This window comes from Oenanthe melanoleuca, chromosome 1A, assembly GCF_029582105.1.
Source record: "Oenanthe melanoleuca isolate GR-GAL-2019-014 chromosome 1A, OMel1.0, whole genome shotgun sequence".
NCBI classification, from domain to species: Eukaryota; Metazoa; Chordata; class Aves; order Passeriformes; family Muscicapidae; genus Oenanthe; species Oenanthe melanoleuca.
This window is the reverse complement of record NC_079334.1, coordinates 41,478,016-41,501,990: the sequence shown is the minus strand read 5'-3', so window position 1 is coordinate 41,501,990 and position 23,975 is coordinate 41,478,016. Positions and strand designations below refer to the sequence as shown.

Sequence of the window (23,975 nt, the reverse complement as noted above, 5' to 3'; positions counted from 1 at the left end):
GAGAAAAGGGGGCAGAGCTGACAAGTTGTGGTGTTTTGTGTGTATCTCCTTTGGCAGGTCTCCTTTTAAGAAGATCCCCGTGGTGGGTGGGAAGGAGCTGGATCTTCACGCTCTCTATACCAGAGTCACCACTTTAGGCGGATTTGGGAAGGTGAGTGGAAGTTTTAATTTGGGTTTCCCTCCCACTAACCTCTTCCCAAAAGTCTCCTCTGACCCCCGGGGGTGGCGGGGGGAGCCAGGGTGGCCGGGAACCGTCCTATTTAAAGCCGGTTAGGGAAGGTGGGGGGTGGAAGGAGGAAGCTAGCAGATAGGCAGGTTGGTGGCTCGGCCTTGTCGGCGGAGCGATGGAGGGGGACCTGGGGGTTCGGCGCGCACCCCTCTCCTGCCTCCTCCGCCTCCGCAGGACCCGTTCGCCCATGCCCCCCTCCCGCGGGAAGGCGAGGGGGGAGCAGGGAGCTGCTAGGCGGCGAGAGCAGGCTTCTTTCGGCTGTGGTGGCAGCTCTGTGCGTCTCTCTTGCAGAGGGAGAGACAGAGAGGAGAGAGTCTGAGTGCAGTTTTAGTGCAACTCAAAATTAGCGGGCATGTTTAACATCGATAATCGGCACGGAGCATGGGCTAGGGAACGATCCTCGCAGTCGGGGGGGGCCGGGCGCTGCCCTCCGAGCCCTTCCCGGGGAAAAATAACAAAAGGGGCACCCAAGACGGTGTGTAATCAAATAGCCATCTTTAGGCTTCAAGGCTGGGGACAGAAATGTAGGCCTCAAAAGAAAGGCCTCTCTGTGTCTGTGGATCTGTGTTGGGGGGACCCCCCGGGCCGGGGCCCCCGCGCCCCGCAGCCCAGGGGGCGCCCCCCGCCAGCACTTCCCTGCATTATTTTAAACTTCTTTGGGTTTTTAACGGACCGCGTTAGGATTTAAAAGGGGGCGACAGAGGGACTCCCGATTGGTTATTGTCCAGGCAGTAAAAACAAAAACAAACAAACCCCAAAACAATACCACCACTCCCGGCCGTTCTCCCCGAAAAAAATAATGTGTATGTTAAAAAATAAATGTAGTAAAAGACCCCTGAGAAGCAGGATTATTCCCGGAAGAGAAATACTACCGACTGTCAGTAAAATATATAATCCTAAATCCCATATACATTATTTTTTGTTTCTTTTTATATATTTATCTATTTGCTTCATGGCAGCCTGTGGATTTTATGTGATGTTCGCTGTCAGCAGCATGTTTACGTGTACGTTGTGTATCTCGGCTTGTGTGTTGTTTTTGACAGGTATCAGAGAAGAATCAGTGGGGAGAAATTGTAGAAGAGTTTAACTTTCCCAGAAGTTGTTCTAACGCTGCCTTCGCTTTAAAACAGTATTACTTGCGGTGAGTGCTATCAAGCTGTTGCTGTAGTATTTTTGAGTGCAGGGTTATATTTAGTTTTCAGTGTGTGCAATAATAAAAATATCCCTACTCTTTTAAAATGCTATAAAATAAAGCAGAAAAAAACTTGTAATTCCTTTCTCGTCTGGTCTAGTGATCAGTTAAAGGTGATTCTGTTCTGTAGTTATTTTTATTTTACATCTGCAAGCCTTAAACTTTGAAGGGATCCCAAGTACACAAACAATATATGTCAGAGGCCATTTTTTTGATCGTTGTAGAATGACGGTACTAAAGGACTGTTACTAAGAGATCATGTTATTGTAGTTATAGAAACTTACGTTAATATTTGGAGCACTGAAATGTGTTGATATATGTAAATTTGTTTACTGCTTAGTAGGGTCAGACGTTGAATAAAAATGCATCTGCAGGAAGGTAGACTGTTTTGCACAAATTATATTGTTATCAGTTACTAGAAGCATGTATTTTTTTTTTTCCTTTTTAGGGTACAAAGAGCTAAATAATCTTTTTATTACTTGTAAAGTAGTAATTTTTTTCAGGCTTTAAAAATAAGATTGCATTCCTTGGAAATAGTACATATTATTTTTTTGTGATACAGATTATTTTTCATTGTAGGATGGAGTTCATGTTGAATATTTTAAATTACTATGTATGGCACTATTCTTTTACTAGATTACTTTTTAAAAATTAATTTTTATTAAGTTTGGGTGGTGATTCTTTGTGGAAAAGATTTTTAAATGATTGTGTATATAGTTGTTTTAGATGCTATGTATATGGATACTTATATTTCTTTTAGAATATGAATGCTGGTTAGGAAATGTAATTTTCTGTTTCTGAATTATAAATATGATATTTTTTCATTGCAGTTAATGATAACATAGATGTGCAGTATGTACAAAACAAGTATGAGCTTTTGTATTTCTGTTTTGGTGAGCTGAGTACACACAAGCTTTACTGTCTCTAGTTTGGCCTTCTGAATTAGGAAATGCAGTAATTGTACAGGTGCACTTTCTATTGGTTGTCCTAGATTGACTTCCAGCTTGAAGCTGTAGAGTTCATAGCACAGTGGAGCAGTTATTGAGTTACAGTGATGTCAGATATTTGTAGTTACTGAAATTTTGGATTTTGTTTTTTTTGGTGATAGCATATGATTGCTTTAAGATCCAGGTTAAGAAAAGAAACTACCATTGCTAATAGCTTTAGTAGAGTTTTTGATTGGTGGCAGGCCTAGAAATTAAGGGGGAAAAGGGGGAAGCTTGCTTTAGGATATCCTTCCCTCTTTTTTTTTTTTTTTTTTTTTTTTTTTTTCCCCTCCCTCCTCTCCTACATAGTATTGAGATAATGTTGCTGAAGATTTGTCACATCATGGAAGGCAGATTTTTGCTTCTAGAGTTTTTCTTTTGGGCCATGTAATTTGTTAGTTGACTGGATTTTACATATAATTTTCCAAACTGATAGTTTTTTTGTTTTTACCCTTTTGTGTCTATTTCCATATTTTGTAAGTTGTTTGAATGGCCTAACTTTTTGCAGTAGATGATTGTGTGTCATTTCTGTTTTCATGTGTATTTCAAAAGACATTATATGCTGTGACAGTTAACACAATTAATGTTAATTTAGGCTTCTAATGACTATTAATTTTTAATAAGGTATTATTTTTTAAATTAGAATCAGACATACAAAAATGTTATTTTTATTATTGGTATATATTTTTATTATTGGTATTGATGTTATTTAAAATACAGTAGTTGAATACCTATATGACTGATTACATACAAATAATTTGAAGGGGTTTTGTTTATTTGGAATTCAGGAGAAAAGTTGATAAATTATTAAGATGAAGGATCTATAAAATGTCTGAGATCATAATCTCTGTGATTAAGCCATCCTGAAATAAACTATCAAGGTTGTTGATTTTGGGGTAGACTGATTTTTAGTGATCATTTTGGTTTTTGTTTGGTTTTGTTTCTTCTGAATTGCTGCTTTACTCCCTGTTGCTTCTCACAACAAGTTGGATGCGAACTGTCTCCTAGCTGAGTTCACCTTCATCCATGTGCAGTAATAAGACTGTATGTACATGTCTCTGTTAGGTTAACATTCATTTAGCTTTAAACCTAGAAGGTGTAAGGGGGACAGTATTTGGTTCTAGGGAAAGAAAAAAATGCTCTAGTGATAAATTTGTTAAAAGGGTCTAGGTTGTCTGTGTTGAATAACATAATCTGAGGTCTCTTGCAAGGCTAGATTTGCATGAAGTGCTGAACAATTGCCCTTGGAAAACAAAAAGTGTGTCTTGTGAACCTCAAGTATGACTGTAATCTTGGCCTCACTACTGTAATGACTTTCCATGCAAAGCCAGACAAATTGAGGCCTGTCAACTTTTATTTAAATTTTTATCTAATTGTATGTCATGCGTAGTGTAAAGTGAGGGATCTGCATGGCAGATGGAGACCCTGTTGAATTCAGAGGGATTCAATACATGAATATGTTTGCAGATTTGGATTTGGGATGGTTTGTGTTGAAAGTTGCTTCTTTCTATGGAACATCTGGCATAGTGGGTTGACTGAGATAAGATCTCAAGCTACACCGACCACTTGCTCATTTTGCTGTGTTGCCGCTAGTAATGCTGCAATTTTTACTTAAAGTTACTATGTAACCATATTAGAAAATTGATTATTTTTTGTGTGAGGTCAGTAGTCTTGTTGGCTTGATCAAACTGAATGTTTTGCAGAACAGTCATTGGGTTATGGTATTTCTTGAGGCAGTTCTTGAGGTGTGCATTTTTGGTTAAATAACTTTTTAATTTGACTGTCCTGGAATTTTGCTGTGTGTCTTTGGGAATCTATGTTAGGCTTCATTAAAGAAGTGAATTGTTTAAACTTGTGATACAAATCCAATAGATTTTATGATAGGTGATAGTTGAATACATGATAACCTATCTACCCCTTCTACCTTGCACTGCCCTTCTCTCACTGGAAGTAATATGTAATAGGGAAAGTCTGAACCATTCAAACTTAGTGCCTCTGTTGCTTTGAGCTGTTTGACAGGTGAAGTAATTTATGCACTGTGGTTCTTAGTGAGCAGTCAAAAGCCACAGTGCCGATAACCATTGATAGACTGTACTTGTTAATGTAGTTCTGTAAGACTTTACAGCAACAGAGAGTGTAATTCCCTTGGATGTAGTGCAAATTGGATGTTTCATTTCAATTGAGGTGAATTAGTAAAGCATTTTCTCAATGCTTCTTGAAAAATTATTTTATAACGTTAATGAAAATATTTTAATATGGGGTAATATATGTAAACATCAGTAATGTGGATGTACATTTATGTTTTTGTTGATAAACACCCAGTAGAGAAGAAGAAAGCTAATGTGGAATATGGTCTGTTCTTTATCTTATTGGTTGATTACATTACAGTCCTACAAAAAATTGGGCTGATGTGACCTCATGTGTTGGTATAAGGTTCTGCTGGTTTTCGTGTGAGTGATACATTTATTTCTGTTGTGGATCTTCATCTATTTTGGGGGAGTGAGGGACCTTGTAAGCTTAAATGTGTGAATGAAGTATGCCTAACTGAACTGAAAATCAGTTTGCTGTTCAAAGTTATTAATCTACATCAAGATAAATTAAATGATAGAATTAGTTGTAAAGTAAAATAAGTTTGTCTTAGTTGTGCGGAGAATTTGTGAAAGGTGGACAGCACGTGCATATTGTAAGCTTTTGGCAAAGGCAGTAGTAGTTAGCTAGTAATAGCTTAAGGTGAATAAAAATTTGCTGTTGTAGATATTGGGGAAGTAAGGGGAAGTTAGAGAGGAAAGTGGTCAGTTCATAAATGAGAAGTTGCATAAAGTTATTAAGCCATTATGCTGAATTTCCTGAAGTTCCATATATAGTAGGATGAAAAACAGTGAGCAGTTAAAAATCAGAACCATATGAAGTAGTTATTGATGACAAATAGAAGGGGTTCTTGAAAGATCTGAAGATATTTATAAGTCATTTGATCTTTAAGATGCCTCTAAGAAATTAAACAATAGTACTGATTTCTTAAAAAAAGTAAAATAAAGGGGAAAAGAAAAAAAGCACAAGCTTAAGAACTAGATGAAAGGGATTCTGTTCTTAGTAATATAATGGCAAAAATATCAGGGAAACAATAATAAGAAGCCTGGAATTTTCTAAGCAAAAATTACTTTAAGAGAGGTTTTTTTGTTATTCTTGCTTAGTGTTTAAAATTAGGATCTGATACTGTAACAGCATCTGCACACAGTTCAGTGAGTATGGAGAAGTACAGGATTGGCTTGTTTGCCAGATCTGATTGCAGGTTCAGGGCCCTAGTAGATGAATAGAAAGTTGTAGCTGTAGTAAAATTTTACATATTTTCTGAAATTCAAATGCATCTCAAAATCTCTTGTTAAGAAATTATGTATGTATATGGATAGTCATCTTAATGAAAGATTGGATGAAGGACCATGAACAAGAATAGATGTGGTGAGTCACAGCAGTTTTAGGTGCTAAAAGAGTATCATCAGTGCTTACATATGCACGTAGTAATACAAATTTAGCCATTTTAGGTATATTTAGTGTCTGCTTTGCTTAACTTTAGGAGAGCTTGAATACTACACTTGCAGAATTAGCAGGCAATGATGGAAGACAAGAAGATAAACACGAGTCAGGGCAGAAAGGAAAAGGTAAACTAAAGAAATTAGGCACATTGTTGGATATAAAGGTACAAATGAGATTTAATTTGAAAAATGCAAGCTAAAACAGTTGAGGGCCAGTAATCCGAAACAGGTATTCATTGGGAGGGAATAACCTGGAAAGCAGTATTGCTGAAAAAGGGATAGGAGTGATACCATGGGCCTGATAATCCTGTCAGTTGTGTGAACCCAACTCCCTTTCATATGAAAGGGATTTGTGCATGCTTCTGACAGGAAGGACAGGCCCCAGTTTGCAATATGATATATAGGCTTTGTAAAATTCAGAATGAGTTTAGGTTGCATCCACAGTGGCATTGAGCAAACATTAGACAAATGGGAGATGGAGCTTTGTACAAGATAATGGGACTGTGTTTGAAGTACTGTTTTACTTCAGAGCCTTTGCAACAGGTGAGGCAACTTAACAGAAACATAGAGAAGAGCAACAAAATGTTTAGAAAACTGAAGGGACTAATTGATTAAAAAAATAAATTTGATAAATAAATATGTTTTGCTTTTCTCAATTGATAGTTTGTGTGAGAAGGGGAAATTATATCTTCCAAGCATTTTGAAGTGTCTAAACAGTTAAAAGGGAGATAATTTTAAATAAAAGAAGAGTTTGTATTATTGCGTAAGCTCAGATAAAACCGAAGGAGAAAACTCAGAGCAGACAGCAGCACAAACCCCCCCAAGATATACGTGAATACCTTCTGGTATGGATAATGTGCCAAGCAGAGTATGGGGGAACCCACATGGGGCTCTAGCCTGTGCAACATGTGCAACAGGTAATGAGCCAGGAATGGCTTAGAGAAAGAGACCAGCTGACCTTACAGGTTTTGTCCATCCTTGAATAATACCATAATGAAGGCTTTCATCTTGCATACCTATGGACTTGACTTTGTGGAATCTTTTGCACGTAATTTTGTCCCAAATCCTGCAGTCACTGGCAAGACAGGAAACAAATACATAGATGACATTTTTATGATTCCTTCTTAAAATTTACTTTTTCCTCCTCGAGACAAAAATTGTAATGCATGTTTCAGTCAGGTGTTTAAGGCCTTTCTTTTAAAGTTCTGAAGTGAATATTTTGCATAGCTGAGGGGGGAATTTTGTTTTAGTTGTACTGAATCATACAGCAAACATAAATCAAGACTAGTTACTGTTCATGCAATAAAGCTTTATTTAGAGAAATTAAATATGTTGGTTGTTAAAATCTCAGAATGTCTCTCAATAGAAGTTACTTATTTGGATGGATGTGGTCTTGTCAGGGTTGCTGGGAATCCACTGAAAGGAAAACGGAAGTTTTGTTTTATAAGACATTTGCATTAGGACTCATCTGAGGGGAGCAAGCAACAGGTGAAAGGGGACATAGCTGCCTTAAAATTGCTCTTTGTTAGAATTACATTGTGATACCAGTTTACTGTGCAGATGAGTTTGGCCTCTATCAAAGTTTCTTAGCTTTTCCTTCAGAGGGTAAACTCCTTTTTACTGCTGGAAAATGTAGTGAAAATTAGTGCGATGAACATTAGCATATCTTCTTGATTATTTTCTGCAAGCTTTTTTTAGAAATTGCCTAAGTTGCTGCTGTTACTCTAAAGTGCATTGGTTTATCTGGGGAGGGGTGAAAGTTGTTCTTCAGTTTTAGTTCAGAATTCTGATTGTTTAACTTGAAAGCTTATCTGGGCATATGTCAGAACTAATAATCTACAAAGAGCAAGTTTCTGGCAACACTGTAATAACTGTGGTGACTTTTAGGACCTGCTAAATCTTTTAAGAATGGGTGGAAACTTCTTTAAGACTATTTTCTATTCTTGAACTGAAGCAGTATTTAAATGAATTTATACCTTAAAATTTTTAGTATCTGTTGTAATGTCTTAAGTTTGTATGAATGCTAACCTAATTATATTATTATCAAGAATACATGTGGAATGCAAGGGTATTACTTCTTTCCTTGTGAGATGGAAGAAGCCTGGACTAAGAAAAGTTGTTTGGTTTTGGTTGGGTTTTTTTGTTTGTTTAATTTTATTCTGGAGCTAGTAGGCTTTAATTACATTGCTTATTTGCAGTTAAACCTCAATAGATAAGACTTTTATACTCATTTTTTTCTTTCTTTCTTAACCCTTTCCCTACTTTTCCCAGTAATGAAGTAGAGAAATACAATTTGTTAGTTTTTACAGATGAGGTACCAGAGGTACACAGATATTCAGGTTTTTACTTTGAGAGTGCATGTCAAATAAGATAAAACCCAAATACCTTAAAGCCAATTGTTTTTATAATAATCCAGTTTTAATTTTTAATAATTGTTTTTATAGAATCCAGTTCTGACAGGAAAATTTTTTCATTTTGAACCTTAGTAATAGTAGTCTTTTTTTTATGGGTCTTTTAAAATTTCTTTTTAATCAATAGCTGAGAAATCCTGTTTTATTTTTCAAACAGTGCTAATGTTATGTTCTGTGAATTGGAGAACTGAGAACTAAATATGTAAGATCACGAGAATGAGCTGTTTGTGTTTTGTTTTGCTGTGTTTTGTTTTAAAATGCTTGTTCTGAGTGTTGGAGTGGTGTTTTACAGCTTAAATGGGACTGCTTAGAGTTACTGTAGTATCAGTCCACATTATTACAGGTCAGCACGGTTCACAGAGGGAATTGGGTATAGGCCGGGGATCCCATCACATGATCTTGTTTCTGGTTACCAGTCTGATACATATTGATTCTATGGCCTTAGTTAAATCATCTGCTGTCTCTTTATTCATATTTATAAAGTGGCTCTAATGGTGTTTGTTTACCTATCTCAAAGAGAAGTGCGAGACTATAAGCTCTTTAATGCAGATTTGTGTCTCTTCATGCTTCTATGTCATATCTTAAATATTTGAAAATGAATATAAATTAGGAACATATGAGAAAGGTAAAACTATTCGTAAGGTTGTTTGCCCTCTACAGTGTTGAGAAGCAGAAAATACAGCACAGATGAGAGGAAGAACAATCTTTATTCCTTAGGGAATAAATAAACTTGGGGATACCTAAGCAGAGAAATATTGAAACGGTTGAAAGAAAGAAGCTTATCTTGAGGAAGGATAATAAAACAGCAAGATGGTACCCAGAATAGTGATCTTAGGCTTTGCCTGAAGTACTAGATTAGTGAGCTAGATATCACATTTCAAATACTGTTTCTTTGGAGCAACAAGTTCAAATCTTAACCAGACCTGAATTACATTTTAAGCAGTAAGGTAATGAAGCTGAGTACTCCACTTTTTGTTTTCCTATCTTTAAACTGAAGGTGCATGCATTTATTTTAACTCCAGATAAATTGTAGCAAGGCAGCTATGCTACAAGAGGGATCATATATAATAGAGTTATAACGGAATGTAGTTTTGTTGAATGATGAACTGGAGCATCTTTGTAAGAGCGAACAGTCTTCATACTCTTTTTTTTGTTGGTATGAGAGGAGCAACTGTTGAGATTATTAGTCTGTCAGAGTAATTTACAGTGTTACTTGTCAATCTATAGCTGCTTAAGGTACATAAAAATCTTGTAAGGTAAGGCAGTCATTCTGTTTCAGAGACCTTTTCTCTCAAAGTTTGGTGGACTTTTGACATGGCTGCAGGAGTTTAGGTGGACCATACTTACGGCTGCGTGTGTTTCTTCCTTGTTACGTGCTGTGACGTCTGCTGGTTGGCCTCTGCCTCCCAGTCCAAGGGTTGCTATGTTTCCGTGATAAACCATGTGCAGAGATTCTCAGGTCCGTAGATCACCAAATTGTATGACTAACTTAGGGAGCTCTGTTCAGTTGCTTTGAAGTGCAGTAACAACCTGTGTTACTGGAGCATTATGTGTTGGGGGAACTTTCCGTTTGGGGTGCATCCCAGGGGCTTAATTACACTAAATCAAAATAGTTTACTCTGGAGATAAATCTAGCGTGTTTTGAGTATAGTAATAATTATTATGGTGCAGGATAGATGTAGAACTATGTGTGTGCATTCATTTGCTTTTCAAATCTGTATATTAGAAGAAAACTTGTGGAAATGCTCTTAGGAACAGTTATTTCATTACCTGGAGTATCCATTCCATTTCCTTATCAGGAGTATCCGTTTTCTGGTGACCTCCATGAAATGATGTAGAATCCAGGCACTGGCCAGGTAAACAGTGCCACGTTACAGATGTCTTTTGTAATTTTGGGGTGATAGTATAGCTCTGAAATGTTGTAGATTACAGAACTGTTTCTTGGCTGCTTTTTACTCCCCAATACCATCTATGAAACCCCAGGAAAATTAAAATTTATAACAGTACATGTTATATAATGCTACAGTTATACAGTAAATGCCTGAAAAAATCAGGAATTGCCTCATTTAAGTATGAATGTGCAATTGTGTTTCTAGAGCATATTCTTTACAGTAGAGCCTTGTGCTCTCTGTGAGAAATGGGAATAAACTCCATGGCAGGATTAATCTGTTATATCAATATACATATAATTCTGACTCATCATTCAATGTGGTAATTGATTAATCTTAATATTAGTTATTTCTAAAGAGGTTTTGAGTTTGCTTTCTGGGCATCTGTTCTCCACTGGCTTGCCTTCCAAGGTGTTACCCATGTGGGCCAATTGAGAAATTGTTTTCCTTTGCTTGTGGACTGAGGGTGGTTCACTGTTGAGACACTGTTTATCCTGGCTGTGTAGCTCTTTCTGTCTTTCTGTCTCTCATTCTCTTCTAATCATCATCATCTCAATCTTTTGACTACAGGCCATAATTCATTCTCTGTTCCTTATCCCCTTGATGCCTGTACCCACTGTCTGCACATAGGATATTTACTGTAATCAAACGAATTTCTAATTGTAAGAAAATTGAAGGAAAAAAAGGATTGTATGCAAGTAAAAGGGCAGGAGGACAAAGCATTAAATGTCAGGTGCCTAGCAACAGTAAAATACTGAATTTTACAGCAAAACACTAATAGATTCTGTGGTACCTGAAAAACAAATTCTGCAGCTGTGGGCATGCTGCATTCACAGGATCCAGATGAATGTATAAAGGGTATTTCACACACCTGAAAAATGTGTTTTCTGGTACTCTGCAGGACCTAGTCAGGCATTGCAGCATTGGGCACATTCTGTTTGTTCTTCCAAGGTCATTTTTGTAATTCTAAGGCATAGAAATACAATTTTTAATTTTATTTTTTTTTTAGCGAAAATACTGTTTCTGAGCTGAGGTATGTGCAAAGGCTAACCTCTGTAGTGAAATACTGTGTGTAGTTGGATTTGAAGAATATACAGGGCCCTAACTACCATACAGCTTAGAACACTTTTAGTTAGTTGGGTTTTTTGGGTATTTTTTCCCCCAAAATGCTTCAAATTATTGTATTTCCTTACAACTTTACTGAATTTGTTATCCTTTTTAATGCCATGTGCTTCTCTGTTTATGTAGCATGAATTTTATTTATTAGAAAGGTGCTACGTTAGTCAATGCATATGCTATCATAGTAAAAACGTAAAAGGTTAGAAAATCAAAATACAATACTTGATGCCAATGATTTGATCATGTTTAGTGTTGTTTCATTAATATGTCCTGTAGTCAATATGCTGTTCTTAGTGAAATGTGGTTACATTCCTATGAAAGTTAGGTTTTGTGGTAGAGAAATACAATGTTTTTTCCTACTTAGAATTTTATATTACCAGTATACAAATCTCATTTTTCTTTAATAGCATTCATTCTCCTAATAAGCAGTTTAATTCTATTGTAAGTAGGATTAGTCCAGCTGTTGAAGAAAGTGCTTCTTAAGATCAAAGAAAAAGGTGGCTTAAAAATGATGCACTCTTCTGCACATAGCACTAAACAAGCACCCAGCTTTCCTATGTGTACTGATACTTTTCTGTATGGCTATTTATGTGCCATAAATTTATGTGCCTGTTAGAAAGCAAAAATATTTTCCTAGTTTTATGGTGATTTGATACATCTTAGGTTTACTGTAGGAGCTGTGTTTGTAGACTTTTGACCATGTTGAATTGCCTCTAGATTTGCTTAGGTAGAATTTGTGCCTCTTTGGAGTTGGGCTGAAATTGGTGGCTTCCTGTGTCAGTCCTGCAGTGCACTTGTAATAAAGATTAGGTGTGTTACATCTGGACCATGTATATTAACACAGAATGTGCCTGTCTTAGCAAGGGTAGAAAGTAAACCAGTGAAGTCTATAAAGGTACATTCAAAACCTAGGCTGCTGAAATTGGTGTAAATACTGTTTATTGGTTGTTTTCAGGAGGTCTTTCCATATAAGGAAAAGATGCAACTTTGGCATTTGTTGTTACCATTTTAAAGGGTTTATGAAAGTTACAGGTTTTGTTCTTTATATACATAAACTAATAGAAGCTTGTTTTCCTTGGTGGGGAAAGTGAGCTACATACCTTAAGTAAGAAAAACAAAATGCTATTTTCATTATTTCTTGTTTTCAGAAACTTAATGAAGAGTTTACTTATTTGTATTGTTTGCACAGGGTATGGTGTAATCCCTAGTATTGCTGATTTCTGGTATCCACAGTATCAAAATAAATATGACTAAAACATTTTTTATATTGTGGAAATAATAGTGGAAAGTTATAGTGTAATGGACACAAGATAAATATCATTGTTCACATATCGTATAACATACAGTAACTGTATAAATATATGGGATTGTGGACCTGATTGACTTACTGGATGAGTCTTTAAAAGGTGCCCAATACAAGATTCTACTGTAGCAGGGAAGTGACCCCCTTGTCTTTTTCCTCAAGGCTTTTTTTGGCTCAGATGGTATGTGTTTGCTATAGTTTGTGGCTTCAGAGACTTCATGTATTTCTTGTCTTAACAGCTGCCCATTGCAAAGACACACATCTCCTGAGCAGGCAGGCAGCTGATGCAGATGTGCAGCTTGGAGGATGTAAGGTACACAGGTACTGCAGGGTTGCTGGCCTCGCAGGAGACACTTGTACTCTGAATAGTGGGGTACCCAGCTGGAGGCGCATGCCTACTCTGCTGTCAGCTGGGCCAGATAAAACACTGCTGCTTCTCTGTCACCTGTAGGCCAAGAGAGAGGAAAGACAAGCTGTTTGGAGGTATTTTAATGACAACAGGAGAGGAGACCTTTTGTGCATGGGTAGTTGAATAGCAAATGGAAGAAATATGAATGTTGAGTGAGCTGGGTGCCGTTCATGCACTGGGTCACGAGGCAGGAATGGGAATTTTGGAGAGAACGCTGTTTGGAGGGGCTGATGGGGTAGATCCTATAGAAGGAGAAGAAGGGGTTATGTAATCAAATGCTGATAAGTTAGTGTTTAATAGCCAACTCCCTCGCTTAAATTGTACACTGGATATTAATTGACTTGTTGCCCAGATGCTGGGTTGCTGCTGATTGAAGACTGTCATTTGTAAAGTACTGTGTTGCACCACTTGCTTTCCTGCATTGAGGCTCTGATTTACTGATACCTCAGAGTGGTTCTTCTGTGTCTTTGCTTGCACTACCAGTGCTGCATGTGCAGAATTCATTTCTGTTCTGTTAGTTTATATTTTTTCATTAACACTAAATTTACCTTTTTCATTTTGGGTTTAAAAAAATCTACCATCATTACAATTACTGTTACTTCGTCCTTATAATAAAATGTCATAAAGGCATAAAATCACATATAATCAAATAAAGGATTTTATCTTTTCCTTAAATAGCTTGCAAGGAGAAAGGTCTCTTCTTGGAAGATAGTTTTTCATGGACATTACTGCACTTAAGAAAACTAAGAAAGTTACTGTTGTGGAACAGTGAGAGATTCTTCAAATGCCATTGTCACTTTGAGAAAATTAGTAATGTCTATGTATACTTTATGTCATATATTGATTATATAAGAAGTGAATACGTTTTATTGTATGTGCGCATAGAGAGAGCATGTATGAGTCTGGATGTCAGCTTAAGTTTGGGATAGATCACATAGATTTCCTGTCCCACTTCTAATGCTGCATATGTATTAAGAATGAATTTTCAACAAGAAAAGGAGATTTAATGGTGCAAACACTCCGAAACTCTAATAATGTTTTTATACCTACCAACACAAAGGTTTAGAGACCAAGTTTGGATCTCACAGGTGGAAGTAGGTGCAAAGTACTGCTTCTTTATGACATTTCCTGATAATAAGTGATACAAAACTGTTGCCTATCCTGGGCCTTAGACTTAAGCAATTTGGAAAGACAGCTCTTAAACTCAGCTTTCTCTAAGCAAAATATTTAAAATGTCTGTTGTTTTAAACTACTCCAAGTTATGGAATGTTGCTCTGATCAAAACAGTAAGTGAATAGAGGGCAGGTGAATTAATCAAAGGTGTAGACAAACTGTTCTTGATGCAACTCTGCAATTTCTACTGTATTAGACAGATACTATCATGCAGCTGCATAGATTTTGATTCTTCTATGACCGGAATTTATTTGGAATTGAATTGGAATCGCTAATAATTGCTATATTTTTGCCAAAGATAATGTAAATTTGTGTTTACAATAGTGCTTATTGCCACTCTGTTTTGAGCTGTCAGCCACACTGATATTTCCAGAGAATAAAAGCAACACATTTTTTAAAAGGAGTACATAATCTCCTTTTTACCCCTTGTCCTACCTCAGTGCATAGAGGAGGGTAAAAAGAGCATAGGTCATCATTCTTGTTTGCTTATGTACATCAGAAATTATTGCTGTTATCTTAAATAGCAGCTTGTGGTATCCCTTTTCAAGCAGACAGTCCTGCTGTCGCTTGAGTGGCTGCTGTGCTGCTGGCGTTGGCCCCCAGTAGTGATATGGCTATGGCTAGTGATAAAAGCTCTGCTTTTAGGGTTGTGGTAGTGGTGAGGACTTGGTGTTGTTTTTGTAGAGATCTACTTTCACGGAGACCTGCATCAGGGTTTCATTGCTGGTAGAGAGATAAGCTAGCAGATTCTAGTCTTGCATTGCTTATTACTGCTGTTGCTTATTTATTTGTTTACTTTTAATCAAGTTTTGTAAGTTATTTATGTGGCCTTGTGGTTAATCTTTTGTGAAGAAAGGGTTTTTTTTGTTTGCTGCCTTTTAATTTCTGGAGGCTGCCACTCTTATGCAGAGAAGTCCCATTACAGACTAAACAGGAAGAATAACAGAGAATATAGAGGAAAGGACTCCACATATTTATACATGTATTAATCAAATATCTATTCTTCACACCATTTTAACTAGCTTTTACTGAAGGAGATCTGGTCTTGTTACTTAGGTAACTTTGGGCTTTCACCGGTTTTGTTGTCTCCTTGGACGTTTTTTACGAACGGAGATAAACAGGGGATTTGGCATCAGTGTGATGAGAATGATCGATTAAATTAGTAAGACCTTCAGAAAACATCATAGTATGTATGTATGTGGATACTAAATGAGGAAGAGAGAGAAAGATCAGAGGATCTTAGTGAGTTTTAAAATGGAGTTACATGATGACAGAGGTTGTTATTTCTCTGGTATTTTCAAGAAAGCTGAGTAGGAACATTTTGTTGGGACTGGTCCTAGAATTTGTAGTCATTAGCTTTTGTAGTGACAGGTTGTCCCATAGAGTGTTGTGTGTGTATAGATTTTATATGCAAAAAGCATAATAATGGAGAGAATATTATGTACTGGTGATCAAGGAGACAAGGATAGATTATAGTAGGAAAGTAAAATAGTAGAGTTCATCAAGGAAAGGGTGATTCCAAAAGTTGCAGATGAGGAGATGGGTAGGTTTATGGAGTGGCGTGAGTGCAGAAGAGTGTGAATTATGCTTGAAAACATCATCCTTGACCATGAGAAATTCTTGCGTAATCAAGGCACATAATCTAAGAAAATTATTTTAGTAGCATGAGGGTATTTGGTAAAAAGAATACAAATAGCATGGTGTTAATAATAATTACACTAGAGTTGTGTAGGTTATTATGAGCAATATAAAATATAAAACAGCTAAGTTTGAAAATATAGTGTAAGAAATCAAGTGTAAAATGTGGAATTGTTAGGAAATTTTGTAATGTACCATCAGTAAGGGAATCTCCTGGTTTGAGACAATATCAGACCATACAATAACCCCAGGACAGGGAAGGGGAGAATCCTTAGTAAAGTTTTGGACCTTTTGTCAGAGAGGAAATAGAGAAGCATTTGAAAGCAAATACTGTTCAATTAGATGCTGCCAAGGCTCAAATCCTTGATAGGTGGATCTCTCTTGCTGTGGGAGCTGAAGTGCCAAAAAAGATGATAAATTCCAGGAGCCATCTAGCAGGATATTTGAGGCATTATTTATGTAATGTTTTGTATTTATTTCCTTGTAACCAAGTTAGTTAGGTTTCTGGGATTTGTTTTGTTTGTTGGTTATTTTGGTATATTGAGATTGTTTTAAGCAGTTCAAATGGTATTTAAAAAAATGAGTGTGTCAGAGAATGTATCAGAGTTTCTGTTCATTCTTTTTACTTTTAAAATGTAATGTATTACTCTCATGGACCTCTGTTAAGTGCTGATCAGTTCAAAGACCACAGCTGTAGTGCTTGGCAATAATCCAGCTCATGCTATACAAGGTAAGAACATCTTCCCTTAGAGGGAGAAGATCCCATGGAAATATGCTGGCTGCAGGATCATGCCAATGAACAACAGTACTCGCTGGATGTGACTGACATTGTGGCTTTATTTTTTTTATCTTGTATCTCAGTTGTCATGTGTTTTTCTCATGTTCAAGTCTTAGTATGGATATTAATTGAGGTATCAAAAAATCATGCAGACTCCATCATAAAAAACAAAAAGAGAGAACTAAGTGTTGATCTAAGTGTGAAAGGAGATCATCTGTAGTATTGATTCTCCCTCTATACCTTTGTCTAAAAAAATAGATAGGTGTGCTTTTTATCAGTAACACTTAATCTACTGAGCAAGTGGCATCTTTCTGAGCAAATGATTGGTCTTCCACCCTTTTTTCTTGTGTTATATTAATGATTTACAATTTTAAAACTGGTTCTCAGCTGTTGGCTGCCTCTGGGGATATTTTCTGTAGCACTCAACTTTTCTTCAGTAATCAAGGTTTGAGTGCAGTCTGTGTGGAGTCACATTATGTTCCTTTTCCAGTTGTGTGTACTGTGACATGTAACTGAGAGGTTATTGGTGGAGTAACACAGTCCTGTGTCTGAACTTAAACATTTACCTGAACAAATGTATCTTAATCTTAGAATATATTCATATTCAGTAATACAGTGCAGTAGGTGAAATTGACTTTCCCTATGATTGGCAAGATTTCTTGGTAAGAACGTCTTATAAAGAGTGTGTGGTTGAAAAAGTGTTTATTTTTCTGTACTGTAGCTCTCACCCTGAAGGTTGCAAGCTTGTTTTCGCTTTAATAAAATGTTACTTACAATAAACATTTGTTGACTCCAAACGGATTGTCAAGAGCTGTATTCTGCAGTTGTATAGAAGGTGTAATATTTCATACCTAAGAAATTCTATTAAGTTTAAGGGGTTTTTTTGAAAGTTCTGAAAAGGAAATGATGGTAGTGGAAGACTACTTTCACAGTTGAAGAACTTCACTGTGGACTAGCTGGCACTAAGGTGTTTTGTGCCTAGGAGCTTCTGTCTTAGAAGAATGTATCCAAGAAACTTTACCTACAAAGGAGCATCTTCTCAGCTTGAAATGGGATGCTTTAATATCTCCTGGCTCATTATGTTGAAGTGCTTTGGAAGTTTAAATTATTATTAGGAACTTTCTTTCTTCATGGTAGTAGTTACATCTTTGTGTAGAACTGAAATGAAACCAGTGTCCTGGTTAATCCAGGGATACAGTTATCTCTGAATTTTAGTAGTCAGTTTTTCTCTAACCTTTCACAGGCTTGTCCTCTATCTCTCTCTTACGCATTTTTATGTATGTTTTAACCAGATGGATTATGTGGGTTTTTTTAATATGTTAGTAAGCTTTCCCTAGAGGTACTGATTTTCACATATTCAGTCAGTCCCTTAGTTCAGGACTGGAGTAAGCATAACATACAAAAAGGCAAGCAAATCTACTTTCCTTTTAATGTTCTCAAATTGAGTGATTTACTGCAACGTTAAGGTCAATAACTTTTAGGCTTTACTTTACATAGTGACCTCAAAAACAAGTAAGTTACTTCACCTGTAGTTAGGAGTGGCTCACTCTTGGGCTGATTCAAATATTCTGTTTTGCTCAAGAACACATAGGAATCACTTGTCCTCTTTCAGAAATAAAGACGAGACCTTAGTACATTTACTTTTTAATCAGACACTGTAAGAACATTAGAAGTATCAAATTTTATAGCCAATATAAGGCTAATGATATCTGCATAGCAGTAAGGAGGAATTGCAATTAAGCTTCTATGTAGTGGTTTTTTTACCTGTCATTTGAAGACTGGTAATGTGTTTGCCTTTTGCCTTAAATAGGTGAATAATGCTGCTTCCCATAGATTTTAAAATTGGCGATGTTCTCTGGGTGGGACAATGAATGGTACCAGGGTTTCCTAATTTTAGAAGTTTTCAGTGTTGTATTTTATGTAAGTGTGTAGTGTAGTGTAGTAAATTACCTAATAGTAATTTGATTCGTCCAAAATGTCCTTATATTGCTTTGTACATTAGAGAACTACCAACTGCATATTACATAAAACAGATTTAATTCTGGTAAACAGATAGTTCTGAGTATGAGCTTACTGCAAAACATTAAATATGTACTAAGATTTTACAACATGTACTTTTTAGTTCAAACACCAGTAGTAGAAAGTACAAATATTTTAAAGATATGCATAGTGTGAAAATAAAAACATCTCTGAAGTGAATCATATATTGTTTGCGTTATTATTTGGAGGTTATGGCTAGCATGACAGAATCTTACAGTAATACAGTTTTGGCAAGAGTTGCTCTTACTGTGATGTTCTTTGTAAAAGGTCGGGGGAAAATATTCTCATTGGCATTTAAAGATAACACTTAAACTCTAGAAGAATTTGAAACAATTCAAAACAATTTTTACTACACTTTATCTACACTTAAAATAATCCTTTTAAATCAGGAATAATTTTTCTTTGTTCCAAAAATGTCAGAAGCACTCATTTGAGGGACAATTTATATAATTAAAAATCAAAATTAAAAGGATAAGGATTCTTTTTCTGGGTTGCTACTTTAATTATCTATGGTTGTTGACAGAGGTTAGTTGTCTTACACTTAACCTAGTAGAAAGGCTGCTAGCAGTTCTTTGCTTACCTTTTCCATTATGGTAATTTCAATCTTGTTTTCTTTCCAGAAATACTTTTGACTGTAGTACACTACTACAGTTTGGCAAGGTCAAGGACCTGTAGTTAGAGAAGTACCTCCTGTTCATCCATTGTTACATTGTTAGCTTAACTACCTAAAATACAGACAAATATCTTTCAATTTCTTTCTCCTTTATTTGCATTCTTCACTTTAATTTGACAGCATGTCAGAATAACTAAATATGAATGGCACCTCTGCTACTGAAAAGAGCAAGGAGTAACATATGCTGTAGCCAGGATGGTAAGTTCTGTTTGAGTTTCAGGAGTGGTAATGTGGGAAGGAGCTGTTGGAGTTTTCTGAAGACCTTCCTGTTCTGAAATTTTTGCAGTTGTGCCAGTTTCCCCTTTTCCTTTTTAAAAACCGGAAACTGAGCAAGTACAGTGGAAATTTCCTGTATTTTGACAAGGTAGAGGAGGAAGTTGGTTTCTGTCTTCCCTAACTCATCATGAGATACTGAGAGCTCATGATCCTTTTCTGGGTGGATGACTTTCTGCCTTTTAGGTTCTAGTGCTACTGGGCTGTTGCAAAAAATAGTAATGCATTGCTTTGTAATTTCCTTACTCCTTTTTAGGAAATTAAGTTTAAAAGGAGTTTTTTGTTTAAAACAAAAAAACTTGACTACTGTGACTTCAAAACCTTTAGAATTTAGGAGATGTCAAAATTATTTAGCTGATTTGACATTTAGATGGTTTTTTCCAAAATTAATTCAAAAAGAAGACTCAAAATCTCCTCACAGTTCCTGGACATTGATGTAGGGGCTAGAACTAGGGGCCCATTCATCTAATTGCTTAGGAACTTCTATAAGCTCCTAAGAACAGTTGGTTTTGCAGCATAATTTTAAGAATATTTTTAGCACCTCTTTTTTCATATGATAAAAAAATGTAAAGTTCTTAATGAGAAGACCTGAAAGTTAAAAAATAGGAGAAGTTTATATATCTTTTGTAAGCTGTTCAGTGGTATATTTTCCAAGATGCACCGATAAAAGATGAAGTTTTAAATAAAGACAGTACAAAAGACAAGTAATCTTTTTTTCTTTACTATCACCTTTAAAAAAAAAAAGAAAAAACCCACAGTACATGCTGACACTTGGGCTTTTCATAAAAGCACCATTATAAGTACTGTGAAATACATAATACTTTCTGTAGAAGTTTTTTAAGGAAAAAATTTTTAAATTGTGTTTTATAATAAGGAATATAAAATAATGAAATCCTTGCTAGGATTTAGTCTCTTGCTTTCTTCTTATCTAATGCTGCAATCCCTAGTGATAGCATCACAAATGGTTCCTGTGCAGAGTATTAGAGTAGGGTGATTTGGGATTATGTTCTCATGTGAGAGTAGGAAATATAAGCATGTGTAATATATTTTCACTAAACATTAGTATTGTAAGATGATAACTTGTGGTTTAGAAACAGTATCAAGTTGTAGGCAGTAATGGTTATTAACTAGGTTAGTCTCAGAAATCCGAAAACTAGTTGTTACTTTTTTATAATACACTTCATGGAAAAATATTAATAAACTACAAAAGGGAGGTACAGCAACATCTAGTTAGTCTGTGTTGTAGTTTCATACATATGGTACTTTTGAAATATAAGAGTTTCAATGTCTTGGGAAATACTGCATAGTATACCCTAGTAAATAATTTTTCCTTATTCTATTTCCATAAGACAATGAGAATTACTTGATTTAAGGCTTCATAGTGAAATTTGCATATGTAAATAGTTATCATTCAGGATGTAGCAAATTAGGTTAATTGTGATTTAAACTATTTGTTTTTTCCATACTAATGGAAAATGGCAAGGCAATACTGGAAATTTATGACAGAGGAAATAAATGCAACTAATGTTTTTTTCTGTGAAGATCCAGAAATCTGTTCCTGTGTATTTTGGGAAGAATTGTTTCCATCACAATTGCCAATAATGGAACCAAATAGACTCTATGTCTGATTGTGTTGGTGTCACATTATAGATAATGTGACAAATGCTGCTTATATGTCAATTTTATGCTTCTCTGGTAGGGAGGCCACACCTTTAAGTAATAGCATCCTTTTAACTTGAAACACCTGTAGAACTAGTTGTTCAATTACATTCAGTTTCCAGCACTGAATGAAGTGTGGTTTTTCAATTACTTCCATTTCTCATTAAGTTGTGATGTGGTTTTGAATACTGCAGCTGAAGGAAAAATAAGGAAGTTTTACAGCTGTTTTTTTAAAAATAATTTATAGTTGCTTATAAGAGATAAAAGATGAAATCAAAGATTAATATTGCAGATTGTATTTAAATATGGGCATTATTGAAAGGGAAAAAACTGATCTGTAGAACACTAAACTTTAATCTAGTGAATGTTACAGTATTGCTGCCGCATCTGCAACTTAGTCTTTCAGTGAACTTTATATTATATATATGTCAGTTTTAATGGAGTGTTGGCTAGTTATGGTTATATTTTCTAACCACTTTTTAATTCTGATTCTTTAGAGAATCTCAATTAAAAATATTTAATAGGCAAAAAATCATTTACTGAAGTGCCAGTTGCAAAAGTTGAATGATGTTGTATTAACAAAGTGATTAAGGCGTTGCTGTCATAGCCATTTACCAATGATCACTAAGCATTCAAGAAAATAACCGTATAATGCTTCTGAAAAGTTAACATTTATTTCCTGAGAGTTAAAATGAAAAATTCATCTGTCTCCATACTGTTGTATCTATAAACATTAATGATGTTTTATCTTTCTCCAAAGTGGAAGTCAAATTTGAGGAACAAACTTTAGAGCATATAGCAGGCAAAGCATTCAGACTCTGAAAATAGTGCTTTGGGGTTTGTCCTCTAGACAGAAATTTTAGCTGTTCCCTAATCTGACAGGTAAGGGGTACACTAGCTGAAATTTTAGACAGGTAAACTGTTAGACCATTTAGATCCTCTAAGGAATTCAGCTTGTAAACTAAGTGGCATTGTTATTTCTGAAGTTTCCATTTATGTTCCAGACAATGGTGTTATGTTTGTATCCATTATTTAAGGTTAGTTTACCTAATATAACGTTGCATATTCTTAGAGCAGAAATAATAGCTACATAAATGTCTTATTTGTACTTTTAGTATCAACCAAACTAATAGTTGTTATGACTTATTACTGCATACATACATACATAACTCAGAATAGTGTAGTTCCATCTGCCTAGGTATGTATAAATTGACATATATACTGAAATATCTATTAGTCTGCCTGTCTTCTGACTTGTAAAAGTTTCTTCTGTAGTATGCAAGTACAGCTTGTAAAATGTTTACTAGCACCTCTTCTCATATATGCTGAGGTGTCTTCAAACCACTCAGTCCTTTGCAAGGTCAGTGAAGTTCCTGGGTTTTGAGCTGGCAATACTGGGTGTGCTGGCATTGAAGTAGTGTTCCAGTAACAAAAACTTTTGCATTTGTCATATATTTGTAAATACAAAACACACCTCTTTTTTGGGTATTTCAGCTTGCACAAATGGTAGGATAAATTACTTTGAAAGGATATTATGCAGCCAATATTTTCCTTAAAGTAAAAAATGATTAGTTGTGTGAAGAAATGACTGACAGATTCTTGTCCTATGACTTTTATCATTTACAACTATTCATGCTTTTGCAGCATGTGACTGCCTTTAGTAATTTTTCTGGTTTTAATCAAATACAATTTTAGAAATATATTTCATACTGCATATGAAGTGTATATCCAACTGTACAATCTGAAAGCATTTTGCATTTGACAGTGAATGGGCTGCATACCAACTTAGACGAGATATTGTTTTAGGAATAAGTCACAGTCTTTTAATTTACTTTTCTTTTTTGAAACATCTTAAAGTATTACAAGTGAATTCATTATTAATTATGGTGGTTCAGTAATAGGCTATCCATGATGAAAGAGTGCTCACTACCTTAATCTTTAAACATTTATAATAACCATTGTTTATTTCTCTTACTAATCCCCACTGCAACTCTTGTGTCCCTTGGGCTCAAGAGACAAGGTATTACCAGATCTGTTGTAGCAGAGTGCTGCATGGCTCTGCTACCTGTATTTTATCATGTCTTTCAGTGTTTGTTACACTGAAAGGGGAAGGCAGTTACATTGCTTCACAAAGAATGTATAGTAATATAGAGGGAATCAGTTATGCTGTAGTAATTTCTAGAAAATGCAAAACCATCTAGGCAGTTTCAGGTATTTGCCAATAATGGGCAGTGGTGAAAATATCTGGAAACAGATCAGGATTGGAAATTCTGTTATTTGACTAGACATCTATTTCATGAGAATTAGAATTTCTCTATTTTCATGAGAAAAGGAAAAACAAATTCTACTGTAGTAATAGGTAGAAATAACTACTGTATGTTTTTTTTTCCTAACTCACTGTAAGAAAACAGACTAATGAATAACTGACATTTACTTCTATCTATGGTGCTTTTTTGTATTTTGATTATAGTTATTTGTAACTTTTATGTGCTTGCTTTTGCCTGGAAAATGCACTCAAACATCAAAATGCTCAATCATTTTAAATGAGTGGTGAAGGATGTTACACTCATGTTTACTGTTGGCAGGTTTTTTTTAGACATAAGGCTGGAGGTCTTGGTCTTGTGTTCTTGGTTCTATAATTCTCTTGTGAACTAAAGCCAAAGCCAGTTAAAA

At 35.6% G+C, this 23,975-nt stretch overlaps 1 protein-coding gene across 1 annotated transcript in view; it reads left to right on the top strand.

The window, feature by feature from the left end:
- ARID2 (AT-rich interaction domain 2) overlaps positions 1–23,975 on the top strand; it is a 93,101-nt gene that overhangs the window by 1,056 nt on the left and 68,070 nt on the right. The window contains exons 2-3 of the mRNA XM_056515671.1: positions 58–151; positions 1,273–1,370. Of these exons, the coding sequence (XP_056371646.1) occupies positions 58–151; positions 1,273–1,370 (192 nt within the window). The remainder of the gene's footprint in view (positions 1–57; positions 152–1,272; positions 1,371–23,975) is intronic.